Source organism: Hordeum vulgare, chromosome 6H (assembly GCF_904849725.1).
Source record: "Hordeum vulgare subsp. vulgare chromosome 6H, MorexV3_pseudomolecules_assembly, whole genome shotgun sequence".
Classification (NCBI taxonomy): Eukaryota; Viridiplantae; Streptophyta; class Magnoliopsida; order Poales; family Poaceae; genus Hordeum; species Hordeum vulgare.
This window is the reverse complement of record NC_058523.1, coordinates 2,441,907-2,453,845: the sequence shown is the minus strand read 5'-3', so window position 1 is coordinate 2,453,845 and position 11,939 is coordinate 2,441,907. Positions and strand designations below refer to the sequence as shown.

Sequence of the window (11,939 nt, the reverse complement as noted above, 5' to 3'; positions counted from 1 at the left end):
ATCTCCCACTTCTTGCACGCAAACACCATTTGGAGATATTCGAGTCACGGACAGCGAGAGCTCTTGCACCTTTATGTTCTTACTTTGCTAAATTCAATACTAGATATGGACTCTTGCTTGTTATTGTCTTGACTTGAATTGCATATCTCACTTGATTTATTTTTAAGTTCTTATATGTGTGTTAGCATGTCACCACATAAATTATTGTGTTATCATTTATCTACTTGAGAACGAGCAGAAATCAAGTTTGGGGATGTTGATACATCTCAAACGTATCTATAATTTCTGCCTGTTCCATGATCTTTTGGATGACATTGATATATGTTTTGCTACACTTTTATATCATTTTACACATATTTGGACTAACCTACTAACTCAGTGCACCCAGTGCGAGTTTCTATATACTGATTTGTTTTTTGTAGGGGCTTTTATCCAGTTTTCTGAAGCCTGAAAAAATCCAGAAAAATATATAAAAAAATCAGCGAAACAAAAGCTTCGGGATCACTGAAGGGGGGAAGAGGGGGGCCAGGGGCCTCCCAAGAAGCCTGCTGGCACGGCCAGGCCCTAGGCCGCGCCAGGAGGTCACCTAGGTGGGTCCCACCTCCTCCAGTGCCCTCCTTTGGCCTATATTTAGAGATCCGTGAGGAAACCCTAGCAGACTTACTGGAATGGCGAATTTCTCCATCGTTCCAGTGCCGCAGCGCTTCCGAGATCGGGAGCGTCAGGAGACCTCTTCCCGGCACCCTGCCGGAGGGAGGATTGACATCCAGGAGCTTCTCCACCACCATGGACGCTTCCCGGATGTGCCGTGAGTAGTTCCCTTAGACCATGTGTCCATGACCAGTAGCTATGTGATATATTCTCTCCAATCTTGTGCTTGAATGGTTAGTCCTTATGAGCTGCCCTACATGATCAAGGCATCTATGTAATTCTCTTGCTATTGCTATGCTCGGTTTGTTGGGATCCGATGGATGATGAGATTATGTTCAGATTGTTATGAGTTATATATTTGATTATCCATTTATATTATGTTCCTTACTAATTCATGCATGTTCTCCGTTGCTTTTTATTGCTTTGGACAAGTAGTAGATTGTAACTCCAAGAGGGAGCGTTATGCATGATTGTGGGTTTGGGCCCCTGGATGTCTAGCTTGAGTGACATAAACATGAGACTAGGGGATGTGCTTGTTGCCACGAGGGAGAAAACAACGGTGCTTGTGACCACGGTTGCAAGGATTGTTTACCTTACGCATAGTTCGTTAATGCAGTTGTCTGTTGCTTTGAGTTTACACTTTGGATGGGACTCGCAACTTAATACCGAAGAGATGTTCTGGACAGATATCTCAAGGTGGATGATTAGTAACTAGATGCTGATGAATAAACGGTCTACTTGTCTTGACGTACTGCCCATTACTATTGAACCTCTAGCTATCAAGAAGCATAATTAGCATTGCGGTGTGATCATAATTCTTTCAATTGCCCAACTATGGTTTGTTTACCCTAGCATAGTTGTTTATCACCTTTTGGGAGAGAGACATCACTAGTGAACATCATGTGACTACGGTCCATATCACCATCATTGCTTACACCTCCACTATTTACGGCTTTATTTAGTTTTCCGTTGCAATCACTATTACCTTCCCGCTTGTGTTTTGATCCTTTGGAAACTACAAGGCCGGAGAGATTGACAACCTCTCTATACTTGTTGGGAGCAAAGTTATTTGTTGTGTGTGCAGGTCCACGTCTTCTGCTGACTAGGACATGATACACCAACTTGTTAAGCCTAGGAGTCCTCTTGGTTCGATAAACCTTACAGTCTCCGTGTAAGGGAAATTTGCTGCTGACTACATCTCCACCTTCCACTTGGGGTCCAACGAGGGGGGAAAAGTATATATACATCAACTCATCATCAGTAACACACTGGAATTGCTGCAATGGAAGGTAGAGAATGGTGTATCTGACAAGGGTTTTGAAAAGTTGTTGAAATTGTTAAAGAAGATGCTTCAAAGTTTATGTATAGTGATTGATGAGTTGCATGAGTTGCATGCATGCCCGCTTATACAACGCAGATTCCATTGGATCCTGCTAGTCATTACGGTTGACGAGGGGAACGTTCACGTACTGGACTCACTAAGAAAAGACGAGGACGAGTACATGTCCCTGAAGTTGATGCTTGAGAGGTAATTTCAAGCATTATCGCACTATGTCGGCTTCTTTAGTTTATTTCCTGATATCAATTACTCAATGATTCCTTTTATTCTTTTTCTTTGCCGAGCAGGGTTTGGAGCCGGTTCATCAAGAATGTTTGCGGTGAATGGAAACCAAAGCCAGTTCATCAAGACTGTTTGCGGTGAATAGAAACCAAAGCTGCAATGCACAACGTCCAAGGTAAGTAAGTAGTACGAGCTACGTCCATGCAACTCTTTAGTTCTAGTTTCAATACCATTATAATGCTTGATTATTATCTGACTGGCTTCTATTCTTGTAAAGTATGGCATGCGGAAGGAACCGGGGAATAATCTATATGCATACTATGTTTGCAAGAACATTCGCTTTATGACCGAACGGGTCAAAAATCCAAGAACTCTTGAGGTACGTAAACATTATTCATAAATTTTATATCATGGTCTAATATATATACGCACATATAGAATATTTATATTGGTCTTCTTCTTTAAAAGATGTCGGAGAAGCGGGAGGAAATCCTCCGAACGGAACGCATACGAGCACTTCAAAAGGAAATTTCGGGATTTTTGCTAGAGCAGGTCATAGATCCCAACGGAGAATACAACTTCACCAATTACTGCATGCATGTAATTGATCCACAATTTATAGAAGAAATTGTATATACCAAATTGTATATATATGTGTGTTATATAATATGCATGCATGGTCGTACGAGAAATTCTATGATATATGATTGGTCCTACGAGAAATCGTATGATATATACATAACGTGTACGGTATGTACTAGCTTAAGATATATTCTAAATGTATAAGAATTAAATGAAACACAGAAAATGAAAAACAAAAATAAACAATAAACCCAAAATCCCAAAACCCCAAATCACCAAAGCCTGTAGTCCCGGTTGGTGTTACCAACCGGGACTAAAGATCCCGACCACGCGACGCACGCTGCCAGCCATGTGGAAGGGTATTAGTCCCGGTTTATGACAAACCGGGACTAAAGGGAGGGGGTCTTTAGTCCCAAGTTAATAGTCCTGGTTGGTGAACCGGAACTATAGACCCTTACCAAACGGGACAATAGCCCAGTTTTCTACTAGTGGCACGATAGTTCCACTCATTTGTCATGTAACACTAGGAAGATATGGCAATTGTCAGGCATGAGGGCGTGTGGACGCGGCGTTAGTTCCATCAAACGTCGGGTTGGCAGCGTGAAACAGTCGTGTGGACGAACTCCTTAACGCCCACACACCAGCCGCTTCCTATGTTGCATAAAAAAACTAGCAAAAAATACCAAAATTAGTGCAAACCATAAACGGACGGACATCCATGCGCATGGACGGTTTGCAAACGACCATACATGTGGATCTTATCTTTTCTCTATAAATAAGGGGTATACAAGATATAAAAATATGTACGAGAGATTTACAAATATACAGTCTAACAATCCAGACAGCAAAAGAACGTGAATTGAATTCCAAATATGTTTCACCCTATGGACGATTCTTTTGATAACGACAGGACTCACCTATCCGGTTTTGCGACTGGAGTCACCACATATGAGAATTGTCGTTTTTTTAACTTGTTTTCGTAAGATGTGTCTCACCTGCGCTCATCCTGGCCATGGTCTGAGTCACCTATAGACAATTATTGTGCATTACAACTAAGATTTGTTGTATTCTTATCGGGAAACACTTTGTATCATACGTCTGATACATTCCACTCGTCAGACCAAAGCAACATCGTTGATTCTTTTGCATCACACGGCCGAGAGCTCCCAGCATATCCCATTCCAACCTGAGTATTGTTTTTCATGGCGATGCGGGGGCTGCCGGTGGATCTGGGGTTAACAACCCCAGATCGGTTCTCCTTCTCGGATGATGCTGGATCTGAACATGGTGGTGACGCCATCCCCTTCGTCAGGGATGACGGTCAGGTGGTAGGTCCTTGTGGCGTTGCCGGTGGCGGCGGATCTTGGGATCCCGCTCCCGGGGACGTCGCAGGATGTGGTGGCCCGTGCAGGAGAGATGGGTTCTTCGAACAGATCTGGGTAAAAGCTTGCTTTCGGCTACTGCCAAAGCCGGCGATGGCGGCGTTGTCTACGTCGTTTCCTTCCTGAAGGCATCGCCGAGGAGAAGTTCAAGGCCACTCTTTGCTACCTCCGGGGGAAACCCTAGATCAGTAGATCGGATGACGGCGATGCTCTGGTGTCGTTTCCCTCTTGGGGGCGTCATTCATGGAGGTACACACGGGTTCGAGGGATCATTGGTCGGCATCAACGATGGAGCGGCGTTCCTTGTGACACATCGACGTCGTGGAGTCTCGGCGGCGAGGCGCAGCAAAGTCTCGACGACGGATGCGTGATGATGAGTGTGCGTAGGGAGGAGGCGCTGTCTGGCGCCGTGGGGGCATCGACGGCAGGCCTTCCAAGGTCGATGTGTCAGTAACTCTTCTGAAGATGGATTAATGGAAAGCGGCGGCGACGACCTATGAGGGTGCGTTGGATCGGTTTGTGCCCCTGACCCGGTATGTGGCTCGGTCGGGGCCTCCGGTTTTAGATGTTAGGCTAGGTGAGAGGTCTGGATATGTGACTCACACTTTCTGCACCCCTTCATCATTGGATAGGAGTAGCGACAGATATTGTCAAGAGGGCGGCTTCAGATATATTGATGTATTGCTTTGTAAGATCTTTGTGAATAACTAATAAAATGGCTGCATGCATCTTTCAGATGCAGAGGCCGGGGATCATCCTCCTTTTTTAAAAAAAAAAATCTCTCCCCTAATCACGTGCATAGATGTCGTTTCCCAATTATTTGAGTTATTCTTCGTCTACATGACTCCTGTCACCCACCAAGCCGCCGATCTCGCGATTCAGAGCGCATTTTCAATTGTTCCACCCGGCGCCTCCCTAGTTCTTCTCCAGCAACCCAATAGGATGTGGCGACTGTTACACGGCGCCCGAGCGCCACGTCTCCGCAGCGTCGCGGTGCCCCATCTTCAGCAAGGTGGCCCGCCGGTGTGGTTCACGCGCGCGGCCTGCAGATTCATTACATGGGTGGAAGGATTAGCAACCATGAGGATCAGCGCGCGTCCCTTTTCATTGGGTTTACTCACTGGTTATGTTGTGATAGATCAAATCATCTTTTTTCATGTGTGCTTACATATGTTTTAAACAGAAGGATGTCAACCGATACCATACATCATTGATTTTCTCAAACTGCTTGCACTAGTCTCTCCCCACAATGTTGACGGCGTCGATTTGAAGACGGCTGAGGAGGCGGTGGAGACATGGGTGGAGACATCGATCATGTCCCTCCTGGAGGATGTGCTTGCATGCGTATCGGCTGAACTCCAACAGAGGAGCCATCTTAGACATTGAATTTGTATCAGATTTTCTTTTAATGTAACTTTTTTGTTATTGTGAATGTATTTGGATTTTGTTGCATGGAAGCTAACTTCCGTTTGTTAGGAAACAATGTATAGTAGCACAATTTATGTATCAGCGGAAAGCAAATATAATTATTGTTGATAGAACCAAAACAAAGTGAGGAAGCAAATTTTGTAGTCTCTTTTTTTGTGTGGTAAGCAAATTTTCTAGTCGACAGAAACAAATTCATGCTGAGTTGAAAGAAAACAAACAATTAAAAATGGGCACGGATTTCTATTAGACCAAACAAAAAATTCTATTAGATGAAAATAAAATTTATTATAGTTAAGCGGAATTATAAAATCATAGGAAGCAAATGTTTGACACGGCATCTCATAAAGGAAGCAATGCACCCGCAAAAAAAAATTAAATAAAAGGAAGCAATGAAAACAAACTAGTCTTGTTTGGAAACCCATAAATTGTGCATGTGTGAGCCGCACCTTCCGGAAAGGATAGTAACGAAGCAATCAATCAATAAATCAATTAGCAAACCAGATCTCATGCAGCCCTGACTCAAATCGGACAACCCTGATGCACTTAATCGGACGGCTTCCTAGTGGTCTGCTGAAACGCAAGTATCTATAGTCTGATGTCTAACGGTCTCCATTCTTATCACGTAGATATCTGTGTTGTCTTATCTTCAGAGTGAAAACAAGGATCTGCGATTGAATGACGATAGTGTTTGTGCATTGTTTTTTTTAAGTTGTCGCTTGTAAAGAAATTGGACTTTAGGTGGTGTTTTGATGGTGGTTGTACTGCTGTTGCAAGGATTGAAACTCTGTAGCGGGGCTTTTTTTTTAATTAGTTTCTTCTTTTTTTGGCTGGGTTCATGTGTAATGCCATTAGGGTATGGTGTTGTTACTGCTACTATGTGTAATTGATATCTTTACGATATTAATATATTTTCTTTATTGAAAAGATATGCATTGTCTTATGTTTCTCTTATTTCTCCTATTTCAGCTAAAACTAATATTTGTTGTATTTATTTAGAAGCTTCTTTGGGTAGTAATGGGGAACACTTGTCATGTTCTGGGTAAGACTGTCTGCACCATTGACAACCATTAAATTTTGTGTACTACTGGAAACCTCCAATTGAACTTGGCAATGTATTTGTCAAGTGTTACACTCGGCCAAGGGGGATCAGCGTACACTCTTCAGGTAAAGAGGGTTTGTCGAGGAATTTTGGTGGCGCTCCACAAAGAATTTATCCGGGGCCAAAGATGGTCACTCAACACAATAAAGTTACAGCCTCTACAGCCGGACCTTTCAAATGACCTCTCGTATGTATGTGGACGCGCCCGGTCAGTGACCGGACAGAACAAAAAAAGAAAAAAAGCGACTCAACCGGACCCCTCATATCGTCCCTATGTGCTCGGCTTGTCGACGAACCCTCATATCCATCTCATATATGGGGAGGATTTGAGTGCTCGTGGATGTGCCAGATCATGCCTGGTCAGTCCGCCACATAGGACGAGACTCCAATCACGTGCAAGTGACCAAACATGTGAGAAAGAAAATAAGCAGTATGGTTGCGCGGACGGAGAAATAGGGGACACGCTGAGTAACTGACCGGACTCGTCCGTGAACGTTTAGGGAGTCGTATTTGCAATGTCCAGCTGTAAATTCTCTTAGTTCACCGACGATGGAAGGAGACTGTGCTTGTCAAGTGGCATCGTAGTTAGCCGAGTTAACAATTTGACACTTGGCAAAGGACGATCCACATAGGGCCACCACGTGCCCAAGCTAGTTCTGAGTGCCAGTCTCTTTCCCGAGAGCGACGTTCGGAAAAGGAGTGGTGCACATTGTGGTGCCACGTGTCCGTGGCGGTCCGCCATGAGCAGGCTCTTTGCAGAGAGCCCGTGCTTGGCAAACACCAGGCTCAAATACAAATAACTTTTGAAGGCGGCCCGGGGCATGCTTTTGGCTTGTTATGTGTGTCGGCAGTATGCGGTTTCCAGGCTCTTTGCCAAGATGCCGTGTGATCTCACATCCTACTCATCCTGGCATGTTAAATAAGGTCTGCTCTACTGGTTGGCTATCTTCTCACTGGAGCCAAGGTTGCCATTTGGTCACTCAGCGGGCCATCGAAGATGTTCCGAGCTCTGCAGCGAGTCCTCATGTGAGATAATTCAAAACTTCTAGCTTTCATGGTCTATCTATATTTTATGTCTTTCTGCGTTACGAATAATTACCATTTTGTTACGAGTACGTAGTTCATGGATGGCTAATAATCTTTATTTTGTTTTCATTTTCTGTTACTTTTATGTGCGCGTGTGTGTTGAAGTGGGGAGATTCGAGCTAGGCCACCGCTGCCTGTCATCATGAACCGCTGCTACAGCTCGAGGGTGCCGAACTCTCAAAGGTTAATAAGTTCGAGCCCACCCAACCCCTGCTTCTAGTTGGTCAAGACTGATCATAGCGTGCTCTAGGTTGGCTGGCAAGGTGGCCGTGATCACGGGTGCAGCCAGTGGCATCGGCAAGGGGACCGCAGCCGAGTTTGTGAAGAACGGTGCCAGAGTGATTCTCGCAGACATCCAGGACGACCTCGGCCGCGCCGTCGCAGCGGAGCTCGGTCCCTATGCGGCGTACTTGCACTGCGATGTCACCGAGGAGTCGCAGGTGGCGGCGTTGGTCGGCCTTGCCGTTGCGCGCCACGGTCGCCTCGACATCATGTTCAACAACGCCGGGATCAGTGGCAAGGTCCTCACGCCTACCCCACTGGGCCTCCGCGACTTGGCGGACTTCGATCATGTCATGGCCACCAACACCCGTGGCGTGATCGCCGGCGTCAAGCACGCGGCGCGTGTCATGGTCCCAAGCCGCGGCGGCAGCATCATCTGCACGGCCAGCACCGCGGGCGTTGTTGGCGGTGTGGCGTTCCCACCGTATAGCGTTTCCAAGTCGGCGGTGCTTGGCCTTGTGCGTGCCGTGGCGGGGGAGATGGCGCGCTCCGGCGTCCGGATAAACGCCATTTCACCTAACTACATCCCGACACCGAGATTGATGGCTTTTATGGCCGAGCGCTACCCTAGGATGAGCGATCAGGAGCGTAAGCTGGTCCTGGAGAGGGACATGAATGAGATGGACGGGGTCGTCCTCGGAGTAGAGGATGTGGCCAACGCGGCCGTCTTCCTTGGGTCCGACGAGTCCAAGTATGTCAATGGTCACAACCTTGTCATCGATGGGGGATTCACGGTTGGCAAGGAGCCAAACATGCCTGCACCGGGACACTGATGAAGGAAGGAAGCGCTGCGAGGCTTCAAAAGTGCAATTTAACAAGTATCGTGAGATATGTTGTTCGTATGGCAACCCTCACAGAACCATGACTATTATTACATAGAAAATGGAGACATAATCCTAAAAGAACTGTTCGAATTTCAGTTGTGTATTCATATATATTATGAATAAAACATTCCAACTTCACATGTTTTAAATAAAAGGGAGGCGTGCCCTGGTTCCATTAACTCAGAATGGAACCAAGTTCCAAAAACCAGATCTGCAAAGAAAGTAAAGCTGAATAGCAGATTACGTGACCAAACTTCTTGACAATAGCTGTATGTAAATCGGATGAATTTTCATTTTGGCTCACTCGATTTTTGGAAGAAGAAGCAGGTTCATCGGAGGGAAGGAAGGAGCAGCCGCCAGCAGTATATCTTAGAGTGGCAAGCTCGTTGACGATCTATCTTAGGGTTGCAGGCGCACCGACGATCTATCTTACGCATATAGGGGGGTTATGTTAACGCAACTCTCTCTCTCGTGTGGCTAGAGATAGAAGAACTAGATACAACAGTGGGCTTTCCCGGCGCTCAAACGCCCAGGCGCACAAACGCCTCTTTCCACTATTCAACTCTCTGGCTGCATCTACAAGCAGTACACAGGGGATGTTTTTTACGCAGTGAGCACACGCACTACTGCGCTCCACTCCTCCACGCACCCGTGATCCGCTAACACCAGTGAGTACACGGCGCGCTCCTGCACGCACGACGCGGCTGCCTCCCACGGCCCCTGCTGCATGCACTAACAAACTTGGAGACTAACACAAACCAACACTGACATAAGCATGGACTCATGCACCTAAAGCTGCCCGCACGCTCGCCACGCTCCCGGACGTCCCGCGCGCATCCGACGTGCCCGACGAGCCCGACCGCACCAGTGGGTCCCGCATGTCCCGCACGTCCCGCGCGCATCCGACGCGCCCGACGAGCCCGACCGCACCCGTGCGTCCCGCATGTCCCGCGCGCACCCGACGAGCCCAACCGTACCAGTCGCAGTGGCTTATTCCAACAGGTTATTCATGAAAAATGTGCTTTTTGCCGAGGTAAGAAGGATGGCCTGGCTGTAGACGGTTGTCTGGGAAGGGCGAGCCTGCGAGGCTGCAGGCGGCGAGGTCTGTGTCGGCGTTGAAGAAGCCTCTGGCCGTTCATTTCTCATCGGACGACTAGAAAATTTCTGGCTGAGCAAGGCTCCGTTTAGCAGTGTGCATGCCTGGAGAGACCTTGGAATTAGACAAACGTTTATCAGGTCTGTGAATATAGACTTCACTTAGAATACAGCTGATGCCGAGAGTTTCCAGCCTAGTCTATCCTCTTGTGCACTGGAGACTCCGGACGCGGTGCTGCTGCCGCTGGTTCTCGCGACGGACAGGGGCGTGGCGCCACTCACGTTGGGAGAGGTACAACAGTTGCGGCTCGTGGTGGTGCTACATATCAAGGATACATGAACTATAGTAATCGCTGGAACGAACAAGCTGGAGGTTCTGGTGGGGGTCGCGGTGTGGAACGCTGGAGGGGGTTCTGGGGGAGGTCCGAATCAGTGGCACAGGTCCTTCCAAACCCCGGAAGGCAATTTTGTGGAAGGGGCCAGGGGTACAAACTACCGACACCGCGGCGGTGGAGGAGGGCGTACCTTTGGTCGAAACAAATCTTTCCCGAAGTGGAAAGAGGTAGCTACGACGTCCACTGATGTGGCTCCGGTTAATAATGGTTGTTCTACTTTGCCTGAAGAAGTGGTAGCACCCAAGCCGACGCCTGAGGATAGAGACGCTGCACGGGCCACTAAGGCGGCTCGTAAGAAAGAAAAATTGACATGTTATATATGTGGGGTACCTGATCACTTTGTCGTGGACTGCACCACCGAGCTTTGTGATATCTCTCAGAAACCAGGACACAGCGAGACAGCGTATCCACTTCTTCTAGCTCCCAAACCGGTGATCAACATATATGTTATCTGCCACAAAATGCTTATGTTTTTCGAGACACCACGTTCTATATCTGGCCTTGTACCTCCACGTCTGGAGAGCTCACGGACGGGATTGGTAAAAGTTACTAATCACTACAAGAAATGTGTTAATACATGACAGAACCAAACTGTCACCGAATTACGCAAAACTGTCGTGATGGGCCATGCATGACGGATTTGAAATCCGTCATGTATATCGCGTCATAATTTGACCATCATGCACTCCACGACGGATCACAAGAACCGTCATGGATTCCTGACGGTTTTTGACTGTCATGTATCACTGTCAAGGTCATTTAACTAACAGGACGATAACGGCGTTAACATGGTCAACCATGTCATCATCTGATGTGGAACCAGTGCAGATCTAACATGGTGGCCCATCTAGCATCAGTCAGCCCAACTAATTTTACGGGCCATGTGCTATCATAAGTTTTGGCCAACCAATTTTTTAATAGTTTGGCCCTATAATTTCAGTTCAACCGAATACAAATATCTCAAGAAAACTCAAGCGAACACACCTCTAGTCCATTAATTTAGTCCAAACCATTAGCACATTTTCTAGTCCATCGCTGCATGAAATCAATTATTACAACGCATACACGAACCGACGAGAAGGAACTAGAGGAGTTCCATTAAGAAAAGAGAAAAAATAACAAGAGCTACACGCAAACAGAATTTTTTCACAGAAGCAGACGACCTTGTACGTCCTTGTGCCAGCCGCCGCACATCGATCTGGAAACGTGCCGCCGTCGGGACGCTAGCCGGAAAGGAGTTCGTTGGTGCGTCGTGCTCCTACCCGACTGCCACGGGAGATCCAGACCGGCCATCGGAGATCTTGACCACACCTCGTCGTGCTCCTACCCGACTGCTAGATGCTGGATGTCGCAAGGAGTGAAGGTGGGAGCGCCCGTGGCCGGTCTGTAGGGAGGGAGACCCATGGTCGCGCCGTGATCCTCCCACGGTTGTCGTGGATCTGGACGGGATCCGGCCATCAGATGAGGCCACTGCGGCGGTGCAGTGGGAGTGCAGCGGTAGCTGCGCACGGCGACGACGACGAAACAGGAGGGAGGAGGTTGGTGGTGTTCGGT

At 47.3% G+C, this 11,939-nt stretch overlaps 1 protein-coding gene across 1 annotated transcript; it reads left to right on the top strand.

Annotated features, from left to right (window-relative positions):
- Window positions 1–774: 774 nt before the first annotated feature.
- Window positions 775–8,844, top strand: LOC123404057 (momilactone A synthase-like; the record flags this gene model as incomplete). Its single annotated transcript, XM_045097983.1, has 2 exons — window positions 775–803; window positions 8,040–8,844. Coding segments are annotated over 2 exons (834 nt in total), but the record flags the coding sequence as incomplete, so codon positions are not given.
- Between the last annotated feature and the right edge of the window lie 3,095 nt (window positions 8,845–11,939).